The sequence below is a fragment of the Thamnophis elegans genome, chromosome Z, assembly GCF_009769535.1.
Source record: "Thamnophis elegans isolate rThaEle1 chromosome Z, rThaEle1.pri, whole genome shotgun sequence".
Taxonomy (NCBI): Eukaryota; Metazoa; Chordata; class Lepidosauria; order Squamata; family Colubridae; genus Thamnophis; species Thamnophis elegans.
This window is the reverse complement of record NC_045558.1, coordinates 32,350,149-32,375,586: the sequence shown is the minus strand read 5'-3', so window position 1 is coordinate 32,375,586 and position 25,438 is coordinate 32,350,149. Positions and strand designations below refer to the sequence as shown.

General features: G+C 39.0%; 1 protein-coding gene across 1 annotated transcript in view; it reads left to right on the top strand.

The window, feature by feature from the left end:
- The first annotated feature begins 805 nt into the window (after window positions 1-805).
- The window catches only part of SLC25A13 (solute carrier family 25 member 13), a 163,432-nt gene continuing 138,799 nt past the window's right edge, over window positions 806-25,438 (top strand). The window contains exon 1 of the mRNA XM_032235092.1: window positions 806-919. Within this exon, the coding sequence (XP_032090983.1) occupies window positions 908-919 (12 nt within the window). The 5' untranslated portion in view covers window positions 806-907. The remainder of the gene's footprint in view (window positions 920-25,438) is intronic.

The window sequence follows — 25,438 nt, the reverse complement described above, 5'->3', positions numbered from 1 at the left end:
ATCCGAAAACACATGGGTAACCAGCTTACGCAATAGTGTTGTGTGCTACCGAGTTTCCCAGAAAATAAGACAGGGTCTTATTTTCTTTTGACCTCCGAAATAAGCACTTGGCCTTATTTTCGGGGAGGTCTTATTATTTTTGAGGTGCAGAAGGGAGTGAGTGTGGTCACCATGGCTGCTGCTATGTTGCAATATTTTCGGGGAGGGCTTATTTTAGCGCATGCGCTCAAAATTCTAATTGGGCTTATTATCCAGTGAGGTCTTACTTTCAGGGAAACAGAGTATATACATCTGGCACCCTTTCTTCCATAACATGGCTCACTTAAGTCTGTGAGCCATCACAAACTTGTTTTTCCTGAACCTGGCCTTATATTCTTAACACTTGACACTTTTGCGATAAGAGAGGAGTCTATCCTGGAGAAAGACATATTAATGACAAATGTAATCAACCCTTTAGAAGGGAGATGTAAACTTTTGACAAAAAATTGTTCTTAGGCATTGATTTTCATGCCAAGTCGGCAAGGACAGCAGCTTTAGATTTCCTTTGAATCTTTTCCCTCTATTTAATAGATCCGTCCCAAACTCACGAAAAGACAGCGCTTCCACTCCAAGGGACGCAGCTGCAACAGCAGACCAAAATTGCATTCACAAAATCGCTGGGCGCGAAGCCCACTCGGGGTCAATTCCAGGCATGGATTTGCTTAACCGCTTTCGCGCCAGCCCCGCCAGGCCCGAGGACACCGGCGGATCACGCGCATTCCAGCTGCTCTTGGAGGCTGTTTCAGCCAATGAGCGCGCAGAAGCGGCCCTTCCTCTCGGCTGGTTGGCGCGTCAGTCCCGGCGCCGCTTACTACTTGCCTTCGTTCGCTGTGCCGGGGAAAAGGGGCCGGCTGCACAAGGTAAAAGCATGGCTGCCAAGGTAAGTCCCAGAGTCTGGTGCTCGGAGAGCAGCGCGAAATACTTGCTGGTTTATACTGCTCCCTTGTGCGAATGGCTTCCAATCCGGGCTTTCTGCAGGCAGGCCTTGGCTAGCGGGGCAGCCGAAATGGGCAGCGTGCTGTTTGACCTACGGCCTGTCCTTGGGTCGGATGGCCCGCTTTGGGTAGCGGAGCCCCAGCCGCGCTGCTTCCGGATCCGAATAGGGAAGGGGGAGAAGACATTCAATCTTCTGGCCTTTCCCTGATGGCTCTGAGGCAGTGGATGGGAAGAAGCTCGCTGCCTGTTGAGAGGAGAACGGAGACAGGAGAGTTGCATAATGATCCTGCTCAAGTGCTCTGCTACATCTTGCTAATTATCCATTTAGCCCAATTAATTTATGTAGTCCAGTGTCCACAGCGCCTAGCCGGAGTTTAACAAGTTTCCCCAGATCTGATAGTGCCTTTCAGAATAGTACTTTTTGAGGATGGAAGTCTGATTGTTTTATTAGGGTCCATGGCCATTAATAATCAACCTACTTTCTCTCTCCCCCCCCCCCCCGCCCCTTACACCCTTAGTTTTACTGAACATGCTAAAGAGTTTGCAGTACAGAAAGAAAAGTATTTTGAATACATTCAGATTATCCTCTGGGTTCTTGGTTCCTTTTTAGAAAACAGCTGTGGGTTAAGGCCTGTCCTTCACAGTCAGTTGCCTACCTGAACAGTAAGATCCATTCTGGTTCTTGCAAATATGAATTTGGGCTTAGTCACATTTGTTAATGGATTTATTTCACAGTAGATCTGCCCAGGATTTCTGTCTTTAAAAATGGGTTGGGAAGCTGTGAATATTGTTGGACTTCACAGCCAATGGTGAGGAATAATGACATTTATAATCCAGCACTAACTAGTGAAAGAAACTGGATTCTGTTTCTTTCCTCTCTAATAAATAATAAAATGGCTTTGGAGTGCCATTTCTATCTGTGATCTCTTCAACTTGCAAACTGTTCTTGATTTAGAAAACAGATTTCCTATTAGAGATGTAAATTCAGATCCTGCATGTTTATGGAGACTATCTTGCAAAGCATAAGAATTTTCTTTCTCTGTTGGAATAGTGTCTTTTTGAAATAACTGTTCCGAGTATAACACCTGTACAGTTCAAAGAGCTGAGAATGACACAAAGGTCATATTTATGTAAGACTGGTTTCAACAGTGATAAAAGTCACTTTACTTACTTTGACCGTTCCCCAATTCAAATATAGAGCCAAAGCTGGTTAGCCAAGAGGAAAATTATATTAAAAGTGTAGTGATTACTTATTAACAAGTACATTTAAAAATCTCAGGAATTAAAATGCCTTAGTCTCTATGCTTCTTTTCCTCTCTCCCTTTAAATACCATTTGACTGATGCAATGAATGGAGTTTTGGTTCATGCATCTCATTACAGAAACCAATTCATTGAAGCACAAAGTAGTAAGCTGCATATTAGCATAGTATTTTGCGTATACCATGCTTTGTGATTAATTTATGGTTCATTTTATGATATGAATCCAGAATGTTTGACTGATTGTATAAACCATTCAGTTAATCATAGAATAACTGTGTTGTGTGAATCAAGCCAATCTCTTCGTTGATTTTGGTTTTGGACAGTGTACTAAATGACGCTAGTCATAGTGGTTTGCACAACAATGGTATTTAAACTAGTGACTTTTGGTTTATTCATTGTATCATACTTGAGCAGTGTATTTTATGTTATTACTTTGCTCTTTAATACTGATATTTAAATTAAAGTGAAAAGAAAAAAGAAAAACGGTAAAACATTAACAATAAAACCTTCATTATGATTATAAAACCAGCAGTCTCATCCAAACGAAAACAAATTACAAGCACATACATACACAAGCTCGCAAATTGTTCTTATTTAGCAACTGCATTTTTTTTTTAGTAATTTCAAGTTACAATGGTGCTAAAAATCGATTTAGTGATGAGTTCTCACATTTATGATATTCACAACAACTCTCCGTTCTTATTTTCACCTGGTTATTTATTCCATACCAAGATATCCTCAAAAATACATCTCAGTTCAGCTCAAAGAAATAACAAAAAGCAAAATAAAATTGTAAGCAGTCTCAGTCATGTGATTTTCATTTAGCTACTACTTTACTTAAATTTCTAGTCCCAGTTGTGGTCACTAAACAAGGACCATATGTTTTCATACATACATACATATTTGTTTTCTGAGGTTTTCGCGGGTGTTAGTATGTAGGTCTTTGGTTATTCGGGTTTCCTCCCACGTAAAATTGGAAGTGTCTTGGCGACGTTTCGACGAAGTCTCATTCGTCATCTTCAGGCTTCGTGCTTCCAGGAGCAATCTGGAAGCACGAAGCCTAAAGATGACGAATGAGACTTCGTCGAAACATCGCCAAGACACTTCCAATTTTACGCGGGAGAAAACCCGAATAACCGAAGACCGACCTACCTACCTACCTACCTACCTACCTACCTACATACATACATACATACATAGAGAATGAATGTATGTGTACTTCTGAGTTTATTTGTCTTTTACCCATATATTTTTTGTGTGTATGTTTAAAAAACTTTAGTACCATTTTTGAAATTGAAGGAGAGATGGATGGTACTTAGAGTCACAAAACTGAGCAATCTGGTAGGATTTATCCGAATAACAGTTGAATAGGAAAACAAATAAATAGAAGTCATGCTTTTGGTCAGAGAGTTGCTTTTTTTTAGGGTAGATGATAAGTTGTCTGGGTGAAACAATAAAATATATGGCTCATGGACTATACTAAATGATCCTCATAAGGACATATGCATAATATAAGGTGGTATTTTTGCAATGGTCTGGCAGAACAGAAGGCATCTGGCTGATCAAAGTGAAATTTCAGAACTATGTTGGTGAAAAAGTAAGAAACTGACATTATGAATATCATGGGGATATCTTTTCTAGTAAGGAAGTTCTAGTTGCAGCTAGCCAGACAAAGAGAAAATGTTGAACAAATGTATTCATACATGTAAGTTATCAAGTGAAGCCATGCTTATATGAATAGTCTATCATGCACACAGTACCACAGAGATAATTTCCATGTTGCCTCAGATATAGCAGGATCAGTTTTTGCTTGCAAGAAAATTGGATGGACGTGTGAAAAGAAGCAATGAATAATCACAGTTTCCTAGCAAGTGTCCAAAGTATATAATAAGCTATATGTACGATATTGTCACACTGATAATGATTTAGTTACATAAACTGTCATATTAATTCCTACATGAAAGAGGTTTTATGATGGTGACACTACTTCAACATTAATATTAACCAAAGCTATAATTTTGAAAATATTTGTTTTCAGTGCACATATTGGACCTTCTTAAAATATGTAAGATTTTGTTGTAAATTGCAAAGAGGTCACAAAAGATTGGTATCCTTTGTTCATTTATGCCCTACAAGTTTAACATATCCATTTTCAAATACAATAACATTTGTTAGAAGGGTGTAAAAATCCCTGAATTTAATGAATGGCTTTTTGGTTGGTCTGATGATAATTTTTTTTTATCTCTATTGGGCTTTTATTCTAGGCTGCTGAATACTTACAAATTTCTAGCAGTGATTAGAGTCTGAATGTTTTGAAGACACTATATTGTCCTACATGGTATTAAAAATTGATTTAAAGTGTAATTTATTGAAACAAATCTTATTTTATGATCTAAAACTTTTGTCTAATTATAGATAGTGAAACTGATTTTATTTATATTGTCAAATTGTTTTGAGATCATTAGCCAGGCATCATACAATATCTTAGAGGAGAGGTGTCATACTGGCGGCCTGCAAGCCAGATGCGCAGGCCATGCCCACCCCTTCTCCATGAAGGGAAAAAGACATGTCACAGCAATGTGATGCCAATATTTTGACACACATGAATAATTAAAGACCATGTTACCTCTGAGTCTCCCACCTCGCTTTTGGTGGCACCTTGAATAGTATTCATAACAGTCGGCTTTCCCACCTTTTCTGAGGCAGAAGAATGAAAAACTTGTAGTATATAATGTAGCAGATTTGGCATAATTTAAAAGCAAGTATCTCCTGGAATCTTCATCTTACCCGAAAGAAATCCATGGCTCCATCCAATTTTATCATGGTCTCCCTTGAAACATGAACAGCCCAAAAACTCCCTTATAGTTTAAGCATGAAATGAGTCTGGGTGAATTTGAGTCTCTCAGCCCTTCTCAACCCAGTTCACCTGACAGTTTGGTTATTATGGCAAAGGTACTAAGTGAAAACGTATTACTATAGTTATAACAATGTTTTGAGTTATTTTATAAAAATGTAACTCACAAATATATTAATTTTGTGTATTCACTCAGTACACTTTACAAACATACATTTGACTTACAGAGAATACTTAGATGATATTTGCTTGGTTGGTTTATAAGTTAGTACCCTGTTTTCCCGAAAATAAGACCTCCTTGGATAATAAGCCCAATTGGGCTTTTGAGTGCATGTGCTAAAATAAGCTCTCCCCAAAAAATAAAACCTCCCTCAAAATATACACCGTAGCAGCGATGAGGTTACCATGCTTGCCACCTTTTGCATCTCAAAAATAATAAGACCTCCCGGAAAATCAGGAAGGCCAAGTACGTATTTAAGGGATCAAAAGAAAATAAGACCCTGTCTTATTTTGGGGAAAACATGTTATATTGTGCGAACAAGGATTTATAAAGGTACAGGATAAACTGAAATTTTTGCTTGGACCCATGAAATTTTATGAATAATAGTTTCTAAAATGCAGGCTTAATACTGTTCCTTTAATTTAACTTAATTTAATTATTTTCCCCTACTTAACTAAATCTATAATATATGCCTTTCAATAAACATTATTTGGATGCTGAAGCTCTCCTCAATACAAATCAGATTATACTTTGAAGTTGCTTTGAAGAATCAAATATTTTTATGGAAGTTTGCAATATTTTATAAAACTGATGAGATTTCTATAGAGAGTTGCACAGTTTCTTAGTATCCTAAATATTAGAAAAGCAAGCATGTTTTCTTTGCAGAAATGTCAGTGAATGAATTAATATTTATAAATTTGAAAATTTACATAGAAATTACAGAACCAGATTGTAATATAATGATAATTTGTCCCCACATAGCTAGTGTTTTTTAGACTAGAGCTCAAGTAAATTTGAAGGTTACTATCTGGTTTCTGTAAACATTTTCCTATAATGTATTTTAATAATATTTGGCTTTTTTCCTCCTTGCATCAGCCAAACAATGGATTGGTGAGTCAGTGACATGTTTTCTAAGGCTTCTATCTCCATCGGAAACCTGCATGCCTACTTTTTAAATTTAATTTGTTCATTCATTTTTGTATATTCTTTTTCACTTCAGTGTATTTTTCTTCATATGCATCTCAAATTGCTAAGCATCTTCATCGCAATGTCTAAACTCTTCGACAGTAAATAGGTACTTTAACACTATTACTATTTATAAACATGTCTTTCAAAACTGGGCATGTCAAGATTTTTAGATATCCAGGGAATCAAATACTGTTTGAGGTGTTTCAAGTTCCAAACAGACAATAATTTTTCGATTTGAAGGAACTGCTTTGGGAACAAAATGGGACTGTTTTACGATCACCGTACTTGCAAAATGGTCTAGCAATGTCAGAATACTTCTGGGAAAGTCAGAACAGCTCATTTAAACTCAAAACAGTGTTTTGTTCCTGAAACATTGTTCTTTGAATGTGAAATATTTTGGCTATTACTAATACTGTAGATCTTTCCAATGCTGCACAGTTTTCCAGAGTTGTTCATAATATACAAATTAGGGTTCACACACTTCATACTATAATGTGACTGCATTTGGGGGGGAGAGTTGGGTTTGGCCTAGCAGGGTGAAAAAGTTTAGCCACTGTAAATCAAGATTAATGGCCTATCATGTTCTGCAAACAAAAATTGCATTAATAAACAATTAGTGTATTAATTAGATATTGCTATTGAAAATTCCTAGATTACTAAAACCTTTATTATACTTCCAATATTGTTCTTTTGGGAACAGCCTTTCGTCTATAAAATTGCAGGTAGTCCTTGACTTAAAACCATTTGTTTAGTGACTGTTTGCAGTTACAACACCACTGAAAAAAGTGATTTGAAAAAAGTTGACCATTTTTCACACTTACAATCATTGCAATTTTCCCATGTCACTTGATCGAAATTCAGATACTTGGCAACTGATTCATATTTATGGCGGCTGCAATGTCCTGGGGTAACTTAATGACCTTTTGTGACCCTCTGACAAGCAAAGTCAATGGGAAAGACAGATTCACTTAACTAATCTTACTAATTTAACAACTGCAGTGATTCATTTAACAACTGTAACAAGAAAGGTTGTAAAATGGAGCAACATTCACTTTAAGGTCTTGCTGAACAACATAATTTTGGGCTCAGTTGTGATTCTAAGTCAAGGGCCACTTGTATATTTCTTGTCTGGCCTTAGAATTATTTTTTTATTTTAAAATAATGCTTGTAGCAGTTGTTTGTAATTTAATTAACTGCCAATTTTTTTATTTTATTACTAAGTTATTATGATTTATGTGTATTGAAGTCCTGTGTGAGACAGTTCTGGAATCTGAGGGGCTACTGAATCTGTCAGGGAAAGATTCTCAATTTCCATGGAAATGTTATATGTGCCAAGTTGCAGTTGGTTCAGGCCAAAGAATATAAGAAATAATATATCAGAATTATCTCTTGGTAAGTGAACTTTCAGCTAAACGCTTTCATTGTACACACACCATTGTGTCATTTTTGCCTTGTTTGCTGGGCTGTATATTCTTTATATGCTGTCTCATACAATTTTCTCTTATTCTGCTATAATCGGTACTAGTTGAGAAAAACCAATATTTTTTAAAACCTTTTTTGGGAGAAGGAGACAAATTCAATAAATGGGGGCATTACTTGGTATTCTAAATTGTAGTATAGGATTACTTGCTATCACTAGTTTGCGAAGCATTATTATTTGGTCCTGTTTCAGAAATATCTGTTTTTCCCCCCCACATTCTGTCTTGTGGAACTAACAAAGTTGGTAATCCCCACAAAAAGAATAAAGATAAAAAATGTGCTTTAAAACAAAAATCTTTATCTTACAAATTTAACCTAGGAAAGCTGCCAATAACATTCTTTATTTGTATCATTTTTGAATGTTAAATGTTTTCCACCTGCTAATAACTGTTGGACCATAGCTATCTGACAGCTTTTAGTCAACATTTGAAATTACGGTGGCCTGCATAATTGAATTACCGTATTTTTCAGAGTATAAGATGTATTGAAGTATAAGATGCACCAATGTTTTGAAGAGGCAATTTTAAAAAAAAAGTAGGTAGGGAGATATAGGGATAGAGAAGGAGAGAAAGAGAGAGAAATACAATAGGTAGGGAGAGTGTAGTTAGGTAGGTAAGTAGGTAGATAAAGGGATAGAGAGAGAGAGAAATAGCGAGAGAGAGAGAGAAATACAGTAGGTAAGTAGGTAGGGAGAGAGAGTCTGTAGGTAGGTAGGGAGAGGGATAGAGAGAAATATATAGAGACAAATACAGTAGATAGGTAGGGGAGAGAAAGAATAGGTAGGTTGGTAGAGGGATAGAAATAGAGAGACAAAGAGAGAAATAAAGTAGATAGGTAGGAAAAGAGAAAGACAGAGAGAAAGTAGGTAGGTAGATAGAGGTATAAAAAGAGAGAGAAATATAGTAGGTAGATAGGGAGAGAGAGTAGGTAGGTAGGTAGATGTTTCTAGGTGTATTTATCCATGTGCTGGAGAAGGAAATCGCTGACAATCTGCAGCACCTAAAACTTTGTTTCTGCTGGCACAGCGCTTGATCAATGTAATTCTCATCAATCAATAAAAGAGCTTTCCAAAAGGTTAAAAAAAAATTCTGCAAACCTTATTTTTGTGAAAATGGGCGCATTTCCCCCCCATAAAGCATGAATAGCCGGGGGGGGGGGCTTGCAGAGTGCTTCTGAGGGAGTGGGAGCCCCAAAACAAGCAAAAAACAGCCCATTTTTCACCAAAACGGCCCCTTTTTTGTCAAACAAATTGCATGCATAGCCTTATGGAGGCTTATAGAGTGCTGCTGGGGGCTTGGGGGGGGGGAGCAAAAAATGTCTCACTTTTTGTTCATTTCTGCCCTCCCCAGCTCCCAGGAGCTCTCTGAAAGCCTCCATAAAGGTATGCATGGCCATTTTGGTGAGGGTGGCGGTGCTTCGGGAAGCAAAAAATGCTGTATTTGGTATATAAGACACACCCAGATTTTCAGCCTCTTTTTTGAGGAAAAAGGTGTGTCTTATACTCCAAAAAATACGGTATTTCCTTCCTTCACATCCCATGAACGTTCTACACAAATGTAATAGTTTCTAAACAATAAACATAGCAATGAAGTATAGGCAATGGAAAACCTATGTCAACAGCTATAGAAAATAAAGGACATACTTTAAGATTCTAGTAGGAAATCTGTTGCTAGTTACTACTGTAGTGAGAAATCTGTTACTAGAGTATATGTTTTACTCTAGTGTTCACATTGAATGGATTGCCTCTTTATAGGAATCATATTAAGGACTGGAAGTCAAAACAGACAAATGGATTAGTTGAATATAGGCACTGAAGTGGAATCAATTCATATTCTGCCTGCAGACTGTAAGCCTCTTCAGTTTGAGAATAACATTTATTTAATGCATCACAAATCCTTAAATGATGGATAAAGAAGAGTGCCATTTTTGTATCCAAGCTTCTCTTATTTACCATATTTTTCGCTCTATAAGATGCACCCGACCATAAGATGCACATTAGGAGGAAAACAAGAAAATATGAAAAAAAAATCTGCCTCTGCCTCCCAGCATCCATCCGGCATTCATCTGGCTAGTGTCCTTGCAGAAACAGCCTGGTCAGCTTCAGCACATTATCACAGCTACTGTTTCCTCTAAGGTGCACAGCCGCGCACGTGGCAAGAAAACACTGTGCAGCCATTTCTAACTGCCGCGCAGTTATTTCTGTCACAGGCGCCGGAAGCTGAGGGGCTTCAGAAAATCTAGGGTTAGCATGGGCGTGGGGACGGCGGCAGGAGCTTACATGGCACAGCCGATCTCCTAGGACCTCCTAGCAGCCGGCTGCGCTGCTCATTACTGTTAGTCGCCCCGTGTTCAGCAAAGCAAACGCGGGGAAGTCCTTTACAGGCGGCTAGAACAGGCTGCCCGGAAAAGGACCCCCAGACTGGTTTTGATGAGCACGGAGCGATTTACGGTAGTTTGTGCCTGCTGCGGCCGCTCAAACTAGCATCAGTCACCCCGTATTCAGCAAAGCAAGCCCGGGGAGGTCCTTTGTGGGTGGCCAATCCTAGCCGTTTGTGCCCGGCTCTGCGGCTGAAGTGAACCTGCAAAGCCCCCCCCCCACCAGAATATTTGCTGCTGCCTCCTCCTCCTCCTCCAACAGCACTGCCGGATTTCCCGCCTGACGCTGCGGCTGAGGTGAAGCCGCCAAAGCTCCCATCAGCACCCCCGCCTGTGGCAGTAGTGCTTCTCCCTCCACACGGAGCACCTGAGCTGGCCCCCGCGTTATCCCTCCCCCTTCCTCCTCCGCTGTACTTTTGAGGAGCCATGAGGCCACGGGAGCTAGTGGGAAGGGAGCGGAGGGGGCGGGAGCAGGAAAAAAAGGCTTCATGGCTTCTCAAAAGCACAGTGGAGGTGGAGGCGGCGGCAGGGGTAACCCGGAGCCCAGTTGAGGTGCTCCGAGCGAAAGGGGAGGCACCGCCGCCGCTGCCATGGGCGGGGGCGCCAGCGGGAGCTTTGGCGGCTTCATCTCAGCTGCAGCGCTGGGCAGCAAACGTGGTGATGCTGTTGGAGGAGGAGCAGGAGGTGGCAACAGTTATTCTAGTGGCGGTGGGGGCTCATTGGCATCTTCAGTGGCAGCCCTGCCCCCTGTGAAAAAAACCAAAGATGGAGTAGATCCATGCAGATGACGTCACCGCAATATGACTGGAGGAGGAATTCTGGGAGTTGAAGTCCACAAGTCTTAAAGCTGTCAGGTTTGAAGACCCCTGGGTTTTTTTTTTCCTAAAGGGTTATAGGTGCAAGGATCTTGTAACTTGACAGCTTTAAGACTTGCATGCTTCGATGCCAGAGTTTCTGAGCCAACATGACTGGAGGAGGAATTCTGGGAGTTGAAGTCCACAAGTCTTAAAGCTGTCAGGTTTGAAGACCCCTGGGATTTTTTTTTCTAAAGGGTTAGGGGTGCAAGGATCTTGTAACTTGACAGCTTTAAAACTTGCGTGCTTCAAATGCCAGACTTTCTGAAACAACTTTTTGGTTGCTAAGCAGGAGCGTTGTTAAGTGATACTGATATTATATAACACTTTTAATTAAGCAGGAACCTTGAATAAACATAACTTTGAGTTTCAAATAATACTGATTTCGTTGTTGTCTTAGGTGACATCTGTGAAAAAAATTCAGGTGCTTAGGCATGAAAATATGCCGCTCAAACACAATACTTTTCTGCTCACACTAAAAAAAAATTAGAGGGAATATTGATCAGGTGGCTCGTCAGGACTCCACTCCATGGCACCTACCACTGGTCAACTGAGCTGAGCTGCTGCTGCCTTCACTGCCGAGCAGCTTATTGGTGGTTGGATCAGCCTCCCAGAATACTGCTGATCAGCTGTTTTAGGTGGCAGGGATCGATGCTGCCTATCACTGCTGCCGTCATTCAGTGGTTGCAATTGGACAGTGGTGGCGATTGGTGGTGGCAGCGATAGTGGTAGCAGTGATACCCGCCATGTATAACAGCTGATTGATGATATTCCGGGAGGCTAATCCAATGACCGATCAGCTACTCAGCAACAAAAGCGCCAGCCGCCACATCAATTCCTCTCCTCCTCCTCAATATTTGCTCTATGAGACATACTGACATTTCCATCCACTTTTTTTGGGTGTGTGTGTGTCTTATAGTGAGAAAAATATGGTATTTATCTATCTGTCATCTATCATCTATATATATCTACAGATTTTTTAAAATGCATAATTTCCAATTATTGTGTTTACTATTTACAATATAAAAATCTAGAACAATAAAATAAAAGAGATGCCATACAAAAGAAAAATACAAAAGAAAATATTTTACAAGGGCTCACCATCATTCTTCCCCACAGCCTTTGAAATTAACCAAGTTTTCTGTATCTTCTGGAACATCATCAAACTAGAAACCAACAGATGTCTGGATATACCATTCTAGAAGGAAGTTGCCATGAAAAAGGTGTGCTTTTGGGATACCTCTGATGACATTATTTAATCTGTTGAATGCCAAAGTTCTCTTTGAACTTAACATTGAAACCCAGTTACTAAATTGCCCAAGGGTATCTGCAGGAGTGCATTTAGATTTTTACTATAAAATAATTTTTTACTATAAAATAAATGTTTATTCAGTTTTGTTAGTTAAACCTGGTGAAGGAAATAGAAGGAATAAATAATCTTGTGCTACTGGTATTCAAATCCTACTCTATTTTGGAGCAAGTCTCATTTAATAACTTCTACTTAGTTTTGAACACACACACACACACACACACACACACACACAATTGTAAGTTGTAGCATTCTCACTGATGGAATGAAGGTATGCTATAACTTAACAATACTTATAAATTTTGAACCTCGGGTAACTATGATTGTGAAGAATGAACAGTATAGATTTCTGTCTGTGTAGAAACAAATTTAAAAAGGTATAGTGTAGCATAAATATATCACATAAAAAATACCTCCTGATAGTCCTTTTCATGATGACCTCACTTTTTTGCCAATATTCTACCCACTGCATGTGTTCCTTGGCCATCACAGCTTTGCAATGCTGTGTCAAAAAGATTCTCAGCTTAATTGACATTAATGGACAGCAATCACCTGGCATAACATCCTCTAGAGTTGTTATGTGATATTTTTCATCTTTTTTAGCTACATGACCTTTAGTTTTTAAGACTTAAAAAGCTAAGAATTATAGACTTAAATAAAGCTGATGTAAGTGAATGTTGATAATTTATAGGGCATCTTGCTTGCAACCCTAGGTCCGTACCAAGCAAGGCGACAGAACAGTTAGACTTCTTTGAAGTCTAGGCTGAATTATTTTTGGTTACCCTAGTTATTTATCATCATAGTGAAATACAATGATATTTATTTTCAAGTAAAAATACTGAACTATGTAGAGGTCAATGGTAGAAGGGATGGGTTTTTTCCTGGATGAGTCTCTATGCCAAATCATACAGGATAGGAAAGTATCTGTTTTGACACAAGAAAAATTTAGATACAATTTTGAATCCACACATTATGCTAAGATCTAATGTAACTTGGTTGTTGCTTTGCATATTATATAAACTCAACAATCGTGGTTTATAAGTCATTATTTATGGCTTAGCTGTTTGACCTCAGCCAATGTTGACTTATTCAGTAAAGAGTGGATAAGGAAACAATTCTTATAATATGTCGATCAAGATATACTTTGAGATGTTATAAAGCAGCTTATATTCTTTGAGTACTTGAAATCAGTAGGACAGTTTCCACTGAGTATGCCATGTGTTGGATTGTATATACTGTATATGCAATATATAAGGGTGGGGAAGTACTCAACCTTTCCATCCTGTGAGATATCAATTTTGTAGAATTAGTGTATTATAGAATTGAAAAAAATGGAAATTCTTAAAATAATAAAAAGTAACCTGTTTACTAACTTTTTTGTATTTTAAAATAATTTCACAGTTTTAGAGTACCTTAGAAACATACAGCTGAATCACAAGTTGTATCAGAAATGTTGCCTTAGCCTTCTTAAATGGCAGTGAAGTACAATTACTCATAAGAATTAGACCGCAAGGCATTTTTCTTTTTACAATAACATAGCATTTGAAAGTATAATAGATATATAAAAATTATGCATTTGGAAAATATATAAAAAAGAAAGAAGTATTATAAAAGTGCTTGGGCACTGTTGCTTTAAATCTTAACCAGATTTATCATCTTTGAAAAATATCTGCTTAGAGACATTTGATAACATTACTGATTTCTACTAGAACAAATATAATTTGATTCTTCAGATGGTGAATAGCTTCTAAGAACACAAAGTTCAGTATCCTTTGTTCAAAGTGAATTGCCCTTTGTAAAGTGTTTTATTTGTGAGGCAGAAAATCATACTACCTTTCTGAAGAAAATTTCCCAGGGGAATAAAAATTTGCAACCATAGAATTCATCATGTGATCCAACAACCTCCCATTGATACAATATACTAAGCCATAACAGGTGAGAGACTGAAGTTTTGAGAAATAAATTGGGAATTACATTCTAGTCGTCCATCCATCCCTCAGTCTCAGAAGGACAGGAAAGTATACTCTTCTTTTATAGCACTTCACAGAGAAGTCACAAAAAAGATACACAAGCCATGTGCTTTGAGTCCTGAGTATTACTTAGCTCTTGTTTGATACCCAGCCGTGTTCCTCTAAATATTATAGACTGCATCTTGCAGTCTCTTTTCTGTTGCCCTGTAGCCTGAAGTAGATATGAATGAAAGTTCTGAACTGGGATCTGTATCTCTGATTTAAAATGTTGTTTAATCTGAATACAGTCATTGGTTGTAAAGGCAGAAAGTTTTAATGTAGTTTATAACTATGATTTGAATTAGATTAGTTTATCTGCCCTGTGGTTCCTTGTATTGTACAAATCTAGATTAGTGGTTAAGTAGCAAATCATGAAAAATCTAGCAAAAGGCAAAAGTTGCAGTTTCCAGTTGCAACATTTCTACTAGACAGGTCTACTTTTCAGTGCATTTGATTTGTTTTGTTTTTTTTAGCTGAGGAGATAAGGGAAGCAAAGCCTCACACTTGGTTTTTCTTTATTTATTTTTACAAATACAATTTGTACTGGTCAAATGCGATAAAGTACCTGGGATACAAGTGAGAAAAACTGTTATGATAGGTGCATAGATTTCTTATCCCTGGTTAATACTAAGTTAATGGATTCTCTCTTTTGTATGTTTATATTTACCTTGCAAGATAAGCTAGTGCACATGAGATTTTTTACTAAGGCTGGTTACCTCTTATTTTTTCTCTGCATTCCCTTTTAAAATTGTTTTATATTTCATTGTTATTTGCAATGCATGTTGCTTTTCAGCACTAAGATTTCAGTAGCAATATTCAAATGTGGCAGAATATCTGAAAGCAATTAGAAGTTATTCCCATAAGTAAAAATTGCCTTCATAGCCCCATCACATCACATAGTCTAAATCTGATTAGAGTTTTACAGTGGAGATGCATTGAATTTTGAATGATTTTCACATTTCCATTAGTCTTTTTTGTCATCGACATTAAGTCATCCTGTCTATCACTTTACTTTTAAAATAATGCAGCCTGCCAGTGAGTGTCAATTAGAGAGGTGACTTTTAGTGATTGTGAATTAGTCTCTTGTTGATATCAATTATATTTTTCAAAGTTTTTTTAAAATGAAATAAAACCGGAGAATAACTGGATTTTCTAGAAGCCATTACTCGGAGCAGGGTTACTGTTATATTTGTAATCATTAAGTTTTATTCAGCACTAATATTTTTCTCTTAGAACAATCCAATCTTAAAATTTCATTGAGCATTCTCAGGCATATTGCTATTAGTAATTTATATTCTTATTCTACAATTTCTATTTTTATTCAATGTCTGGTGTTAGATAAAACGTTGAATATTTTTAACACTTGGAACATCTAGTCCAGGAGTGTCAAACTCAAGGCCCGTGGTCCGTATCCGGCCCACAAGGTGCTTAGATCTGGCTCATGATCCACCCTGCAAACAACAAATGACAGGCCCACATTGCCTCTGCCAGGACACATCCCCCCCCCCCCCGGGCTCTTTTTTCTCTCGCAGAAGGCTAGCAAAAAAACCTAAAAACAAAACAAATTATTCCCCTTTTGCATTTGAAAGGAGAAAGGGAAAGACAAAGAAGAAAAGATGGGAAGGAGCAAGGAAGGAAAGATGGGAAGAAAGAATGAAGAGGGAAGGAAAAAGAAAAGGAACAAAGGGAGAAAATTATAATGAAAGTGAGGGATTGTTTGAGGAAAATTCTGCCTTAGCGCTTGGCCATCACAGGGACCCCCATCATGAGTAACGTTGAGCTGGCTAGGCCGCCCCCGGCCATGCCACCTGCAGGTCAAACATAACCCTGATGCATCCATCAATAAAATTGAGTTTGACACCCCTGATCTAGTCTATCATGACTTTGGAGATATCCTTTACTGAGCCTTGATGATGTGCTAGAATGTTTTAAATATTCAAACACTTGAAGGTTTAAATTTACCAACTGAAATTTGATTATTCTGTTATAGAACTAGAATATTTTAATGGGGATAATGAGAAAATGAAGTAGGGTATCCCAAGTTTTTTAATACTAGCTTATAAAGGATTACACATTTGTCTGTAAGAAATCAGTGCCACTGATATGCATTCAGAAGTTCATTTGCCTGTAAAGCCAGGCTTGAAAAAGTATCAGTTGGACTACAGAAAACAATTTAATTTGCTCTGTGTGATTTTACAGAAGTTGCATGAAAAAATAAATAAATAAAGCTTTCTAATAAAAAAGCCAGCTTGCTAAGTTTTTGTAAACATAAAGACGCAAAAATGACTTTACGTACCTGCAGACAACATATTCATGTTTTAATTTTCTATTTTCTTTCATTTAACTTTTGTGAAATTGTATAAAACATATTTGTATAATACAATCTCGAATAAATTTATTGAAAAAAATCACAAACAAATCACAAAAACTTTGGTTCCTGCCACCTACTCACAAAGAACCTCTATCTATGTTTGGGCACTCTCACAATCTCCCTTTTACCTGTTGAGATTTCACAGGTGCTGCATCCGGCCAGCAATTTCAGTTATAACGTTACTCCAAATTCCTCAGAATATCTTCAGTTTACCATGTCCTCATGAGGCCCATTTTCTTTATAATTTCTACATTAATTTCACATTTTGTTGGAATGCATGAATGAAATTTAAGCAATAATTTATTGATGCTTATCCTCTATCTTGAACCCTTTTTATTCTTACCACTTATCACTTACCAATTTTTCATTGATGCTCATGGATTTGTTCACAACTGGTAGGTTATTGAAGTGTAGAAGAAACATGAATAGGATAGATGCAAGTATAAATTAAATTAAATCAAATCCAATACATAAAAGGACCCCAATAATCACCATAAAACAGGAATTGGGGGATTTTACCAGCAATCCCTTTCCATGATCAGATCACGCTGTGAGCTGTGATGCAGAGTTTCATTGCTGGGTGAAACTGTGTTACTTATTGGGTCACAGGAGGTAAGCCTCTCTGTCTCAGGATTGCCATTTAGAACAGCATATCTCTAATTCTAGTGATCCTGATCTTCTTGTCCTCATGTAAGCATTGAACTAAGATATTGAATGACCCCCATCTAGTAAATATGTTGTGGCCTTGAGTGTTTCTGTTTTTAAAAAAAATATTTAATAGCTGTTTTGTTTTAACCCTCTATTAATCTTCCATAATCACTTTCTGGGTTAGATAACTATATAAATCATATAATAGATGAATATATATATGTAGATAACTGTGTTCAGTTATTAAAAAAACCCCACAATGCTATTGACACTATTGATTATTTTTATTTTACTTCTGTTTTACGGTGATTATTGGGGTCCTTTTATGTATTGGATTTGATTCAGAGGTGGCATTCAGCCAGTTCTGACATGTTCTGAAGAACTAGTAGTGGAAATGAGTAGTTCAGAGAACCGGCAAATAGCCTGGCCCAGCCCCGCTGCCTCCCAGCTGATCATCATTTGTTGCCTTGAACAGGAGAATGGAGCTGAAAAGCAGGTTATTGGAGTGGGCAGGGAATGAGGATTTTGTAGTAACCTTTCCCCAGGAGTGGGGAGGGAGTGGGGATTTTGCAGTATCATTCCCCTGCCATGACCACAAAGCTACACCCAAAAGCCACACATATAAAACCACACCATGCCCATAAATCATGTCCAGAGAACCGATAGTAAAAAATTTTGAATCCCATCACTAATTTGATTCATGTTAACAAATTATGGATGAAAAATTATTTCAACAAATATCTTTTGCGTGCTGTATTTAGATTGTAGCATTGTAGCAATTGCATAGGCAATTAATGGCAAGACCAATTGTGCCATTAGTAAATAGGCTGAATATCTGTTAAGTTAATAGTGCCACACTGTAAGCTGTGAGTATAGTAGATTTTTTCTGAACTATCAGATATTAGGAAATGTGTGAACATTTTTTTCAAAGTATGTTTTCTTCTTATATTAAGCTGTTGAAATGATTTGAAAATTCCACCTTTGTCCTCTTCAGAGGCATTTAGATATTTGAAGTGGACAGGAAAGTTGCATGTGTAACATTTTCTTTGCTTAATTCCTGCAGAGTTTGTTTAGATCTCTATGAATTTAGTTCAGAATGCTGCCGTGCGAGTGATATTGGATGTGCCGAGGTACACCCACGTTACACCTGTCCTCTGTGAGCTGCACTGGCTACCAATTGGTCTCTGGACTCAATTCAAAGTGTTGGTTATCACCTTTAAAGCCCTACAGGGCTTAGGGCCAGGGTACCTTCGAGACCGCCTGCTGCCACATACCTCCCAGCAGCCAGTAAGATCCCACAGATTAGGCCTCCTTCAGATGCCGTCAGCCAAACAGTGTCGGCTGGCGGGCCCTCGGAGGAGAGACTTCTCTGTGGCTGCTCCGACTCTCTGGAACCAGCTACCCCCGGAGATCCGGACCATACCCACTCTCATGGCCTTCAGGAAAGCTGTAAAAACTTGGCTGTTCCGGAAGGCCTGGGGCTGTTGACCTCACTGTTGAGGGCCAGCCCTGATTAGAATGAATGTATGAGGTGTTTGCTGTTTTTAAACTGTTTTCTTTTATTGTTATGTGGGGTTTTTAAATATTTTTTGTAAGCTGCCCGGAGTCCTTCGGGATTGGGCGGCATATAAATATATTTAATAAATAAATAAATAAATAAATAAATAAATAAATAAATAAATAAATAAATAAATAAATAAATATAAAAACCCAAACCTAAGTTTTCTACCTCACGCAGAGCATAACCTTTCATTCCATTTCATTGCTAGGATACCTTTATTATTCAATACAATACAATACAATACAATAGCAGAGTTGGAAGGGACCCTAGAGGTCTTCTAGTCCAATCCTCTGCCTAGGCAGGAAACCCTATACCGTTTCAGACAAATGGCTATCCAACATCTTAAAGACTCCCAGTGTGTAAAGAGTACATCAATATTATAGTACTTTGAGCTTAAGCTATGATGATAGAAATCAATATATATTTTAAAAGGCTTGAATGATCCTGATATAATATCATAAAATCCATTAAGGAATGATAGGAAATTGACTTGAAGTTTGTTCTTGTTAGTTGCGAAGTCGTGTCCGATCAACCGCAACCCCATGGACAATGTTCCAAAGGCCTTCCTGTACTCTTCCATCCTCTAGAGTCCATTTAAGTTCATACCTACTGCTTTAGTGACTCCATACAGCCACTTCATTCTCTGTTGTCCCTTCTTCTTTTGTCCTCAATCTTTCCCAGCATTAGGCTCTCTCCAGTGAGTTCCTCCTTGTCATTAGGTGGCCTAAGTATTTGAGTTTAAACTTCAGGATCTGGCCTTCTAAAGAGTAGTCAGGGTTGATCTCTAGGTTTATTGCCTTGCAGTTCAAGGGAGTCTCAGGAGTCTTCTCCTGCATCATAGTTCAAAGGCCTCAATTCTTTGGCTCGGAGCCTTTGTTATGGCCCAATTTTCACAGCCATACATTGCAACTGGAAAAACCATGGAAACATAACCATAGTGAATTTAATTGCAAAAGTAAGGTTTATTATCTTCTATTTTAAGCTTTTTAAATATTTTTTATTTTCTAATAATTACCGTGTTTCCACGAAAATACGACCTGTCCTGAAAATAAAGCCTTGCCACATTTTTTGCATGGGCAAAAATATAACCCTACCTCCAAAAATAAACCCCCTGGACAACTCCCCCTCCCAGCTAGGCAGAGCACCGTTCACCAACATAGCGATATCCTAAGGGTGCCAAGCCGCAGGATCCGTGAGGTGAGGCACTCACATTGCTTGGCACCTTTGGGATACCGCTAGGTTGGGGAGTGGCGTTCTGCTGGTTGGAGGGGGGAGTTGCCGGGTGGCTGCTCCCTTGCGAACATTCCTGAAGACAGCCTCGGGGCAAAGCAGCCATGAGGTGACCAAGCTTTTCATTTCATTTTCATTTCATTTTATTTGTCTTGTATGCAGCCCACTCCCAGGGGACTCCGGGTGGCTCACAACAGACAAGGGGAGGGGGATAAATAAACAAAGACAACACTTTAAAAAAGAGACAACATTCACAATTTCCATGGGGCTGGATGTTTCACAAGCCCCCCGGCCTGCTGGAGCAGCCAGGACTTGGTGGCTTTGTGGAAGGCCGGGAGGGTAGTAAGGGTCCGGATCTCCACGGGGAGGTCATTCCAGAGGGCTCTCCCCTGGGAAGTCGCCAGCTGGCATTGGCTGGCAGATGGAATCCGGAGGAGACCTAACCTGTGAGATCTAATTGGTCTATGGGAGATAATCGGCAGGAGGCGGTCTCAGGTACCCAGGTCCAATGCCATGTAGAGCTTTATAGGTAACGACCAGCACTTTGAGGCGGGTCCGGAGACTAATGGGTAGCCAGTGCAGTTCGCGGAGGATAGGTGTGACATGGGTGTACCTGGGTGCACCCACAATCGCTCGCGTGGCTGCATTCTGGACTAACTGAAGTCTTCGAACACTCTTGAACAAGCTCATGAACAACTGCCCAGCAAACCCCTCTCCAGCTGGACAGAGCACCATTCACTTACCTAGGGGGTATAACAGGCACCAAGCCACGTGGCGCTCTGCCTGCTCCCCAGCTCCAACGGCTTGGCACATTAGGGATACCCACTAGCTCTGCTCTAGGAGTGCGCTCTATGGTTGTGGGCTGGCTGCTGGAAGACTCTGTAAGAGAGTCTTCTGGACAGAAAGTTTTCCAGCAGCCAACCCACAACAATAGAGCGCACTCCTAAAACGGTCGCTGCTGGAAACTCAGCAGCCGAGTTTGGGAGTTTTGAAACGGAGAAGACATTATGCTCAGAGTGCGGCGGCGGCTGCTGCAGGGAGAGCTGGGCCCGGACATGTTGAGGCTAGATGGCATGCCTGTTGGAGGCAGAACAGGTACTTGCACAACCCCCTTCTCCAGCCTGGCAGAGCTCCATGCACTGACCTAGGGGGTATCCCTAATGTGCCAAGCCGCAGAAATTGGGGAGCGGGCAGAGCGCCACATGGCTTAGAGATACCCCCTAGGTCAGTGAATGGCGCTCTGCCCGGCTGGAGAGGGGGTTTGCCGGGTGGTTGCTCATGAGCTTGGTTACCTCATGGTTGCTTCGCCCCTGAGGCTGTGACCGGCTCTTTGGGAGCAGCCACCCAGCAACCCCAAAACAATAAGCCCTCCCCTAAGCCCAAGGCCATATTTTGTACGTAAAAAGAAAATAAGACCCTGTAGTATTTTCGGGAAAACACGGTATTGTTTTAGGACCACAATCGCATCTCACTTTTGTTTTAACTCTATCCATGTTTTTGTCATGGTTCTGTTTCTTATTGGATACTGTCAAAGGTTATCTGCAATCTTTGTTATAAAAAAATTGTTCCTTCCTGTTCTAGAAATTATGTGGAACAAAGGAAGTTTTCTTATATTAAACTGTTCATGTTTCTTGACTATCTTTCCATGGCATGAAATTCCAGAATTCTCAGTTCAGAATACCTAGCCAGCAACCCAAAGGGATAAATTATGAGTGTTTTATTTCCCAAATATCTGAGATATGTCAGATTGGGAAAATTTAACCCACCATTCAAACATGGGTTAATACTTTGACAGATGAACTTGAAGGCCCAAGTAAATAATTATGAATTGCAAATCAAACGTTAGGCAAAGCAGCAGAGTCCATCACTCTTTATATTTTGCAGAATTACAAAGTACACTTAAAAAAAACCCCAAACCTATTTACAGTTGGTGAAATTGCCAATGACAAACCACCTACTCTTTAACATTACAGGAGAATGTATATGCACCTGAAGTGAAGATAGCCAGGAACAAGTTTTGTTTTTTAATAATATAGATAAAAAAGAGCAACATGTTCAAAATCCACATATATAGTGGGTTGCCTGGTTACAGTTCTTAGGAGTAATATTCGTCATAGTAATAATAATAGTATCCTCTAATGGTAATTTCATAATAACAGTGCTTTTCCCTCATAACATTAATTCATATTAATTAGTAATTACTAATCAAAATTAATAAGTTACAGTAAACAACCCTAGTAATGAGATTAATTTTTCTCTTGTAATCTTGGAGATTCTAACTCCTGTTTCTCTGATCCAACCATCGATAGAACAGATCTCACACCTCAAAATGTTCAGTGTCTCCCTTTTCTTTAATTTAAAATGTTAGTTTATTCATTTCTGCACATTCTAAAAATTTTGTTATTATCTTCTCCTTGCCCTTCTAATATGAACACAATTCTAGCTGCTGTTAATACATGTATTATTAAGTATGCATTTCTTTTACTGTATTTGTCTGGTATGATGCCCAACAGAAATATTTCCAGTTTTAAATCTGTATGTTCCTTTATTATTTTTTCTAGCCAGGCATGTATTTTACTTCAGCATTTTCTTTCTCTTTTTTTTTGCTTTTAAACATGTCCACCACATGTGGTAATACATGTCCAGGATTTGGTTGCACTTTCAGCACTTTGCAGCCATATCATTAACATTCTGGCTAATCTTGCTGGTGGGAAGTACCATCTATAAAACATTTTGTATAAATTTTTGGTGTCAATTTCCAGGAACATAAAGGAGGCTTTAAATGTGTCTTTGTATCACTTCCTTTGTCCCTGTGTGATTGCTTTTCTTGAGGCAGCTTACCTTAGAGGACTTGTTTAGGGATGCGATGGTCTGGCATTCTTGCAACATGGCCTGCACAGCTTGTCTGGGCTTTCATCAGTACGGTGTGAACTGATGGGCAGGCCTGCTCTGGAGAGGACTTCTTTGTCTGGCACCTTGTCCTGCCATCGGATCCTCAGAATTTTATGGAGGCAGGTCGTGTGGAAGTGGTTCAATTGCCTAGCGTGCCTCCTGTATACAGTCCAAGTGTCAGCGTTCCAAATATCATGAAGAATTAAATCAGAGTCCAAGGCAAACTATACTTAAAATTTCAATTTAATAAGACAGACATGTTGGCATCATGCTATGGAATCCCAATACTGGAAATGACATCAGAATTCCACCCGGTTAAAAGTTCAAGATCTTGTCCCCACACCTACAATCCATCACATGGTCCAATCTTCTTCTTCCACTCTGGCATCCACACCCAGCTGCTTCCTGTCAGGTGTGAAAGTACGGAGACAAAAGATGACCTTGAGCTTCTAGAAAAGAATGATAACAGTACATTCCACAATCTCACTCCTGTCTATTCACCCTTCCATCAACTATATTAATGAAACAACATAATGAAATAAGAGAAAATGTGGCAGGCCAAAATTCTAAAAGGAATATAAATGCAGGCCTGACACCAAGTCTCACTGGCATACATCAGAGTAATTAGCACTACTACTTTGTAGAGTTTGAGCTTTGTAACATGGCTTATTCCACGGCAGTCCCACACGTTGGTCAGAACATGTGGGACTGCAAATGCAGAACTTGCCTTGCCTATTCTGCAGTTCACCTCAATGTCAATTGTCATTGCAAAGGAGAGGGTGCTGTATGTGAATTGCTCCACTGCTTGCAGCTTTTGTTCCTTCACTGTGATGGCGGAATTGCTTTGGAATTGCAGAAACTGGAATCCAAGCATCTGAAGGATGGCCAGTTTGAAGAAGGTTGTAATATAGCTTGTTTAGGTTTAGAATAAAGCATGCAGGAATCTAACCATGATTATTTGAAAACTATGGTTTATAAGTTAGCATGTACAAACTCTGTTAAGTAAGCCTTATTCTATAAATGATGGTAAAACCAAGTCATGCCAGATGTTGTGCCATCTCAAACTTACTGATTGTCTTAAAACTTCGGTTGTGTGTCAGATGAAAATACTTTTTTTTTTCACTTTAATGTCAGCATGGCTGTGAATCAGTTCTTCACACATATCATAACATTCAGTAACTTGCTTCTTGGCAGAAGAACTCACAAATATGATATGTCAAGATTAGTCTCTGTACTAAGACAAGAATATAATTTGTCAACAAATGTAACAAATTGTCTTGACAGTTTTGGAAGAATATAGCTCCAAGATTGAAATGATGGGTCCTTGATTGTTTTCTTGCAGATGTTTCATTATCTAAACTAGATGACATCATTAGTTCTGGTAATGAAATGTCTGCAAGAAAAGAACTAAGCTCAGAAAACACCTCCTACCTTATTCTATATTGATAGAATAGTTCTCAAGCATGGGAAATGATGTTTTCTAACTTCTAATCTCTAATCTCTTTTATTAGCTATATAGGTTATTTCTTCCCAAAATAAATCTCCCTTGTCTCCTGAATCAGAACTTTGGCGGGAACCAAAATTGCAGAGCTTGGATTGTGTTAGAAGCTTCTGTGATCTGAAAAGAGCTGCCTGAGAAATGATGTAGGTAGTGAGATGTTTGCATCTCTATCAACATAACAACTTCTATTACTGAACCTTCACTGGGAGCTGTCCGAGGTTCTGCCTTGCTTGACCTTATCTGTATATGGGTATCTTCTGTGGCCTAATTCCATAGGTTGTAAACCACAGATCTGATGACAGTTTTTATCTTTTTTTGCAAAAACAAGAGTACTGTAGCAGTGTTACACATGAAGATGTTCTTTGATTGAAATTGAAAGAAATGTTATATTTGAACTTCCCTGAGGCTGATGATTGGAGCTGCTGGCTACAAGGGGGGAGTCAGAGAGACAAAGGTAGGGGCCCTTTGACTCCATTTCATTTGAACCTTCCTGAGGCTGGTGATTGGAGCTGTTTTCTACAAGGGGGGAGGGGAATCAGAGAGACAAAGAGGACTAGGTAGTGGCCCTTTAACTCCATTTCATTTGAACTTTTCTGAGGCTGGTGATTGGAGCTGCTGTGTACAAGGGGGGAATCAGAGAGACAAAGGTAGGGGCCCTTTAACTCCATTTCACTTGAACTTTCCTGAGGTTGGTGATTGGAGCTGTTTTCTACAAGGAGGGAGTCAGAGAGACAAAGGTGGCCCTTTAACTCCATTTCATTTGAACCTTCCTGAGGCTGGTGATTGGAGCTGTTTTCTACAAGGGGGGAGGGGAATCAGAGAGACAAAGAGGATTAGGTAGTGGCCCTTTAACTCCATTTCATTTGAACTTCCCTGAGGCTAGTGATTGGAGCTGTTTTCTACAAGGAGGGAGTCAGAGAGACAAAGGT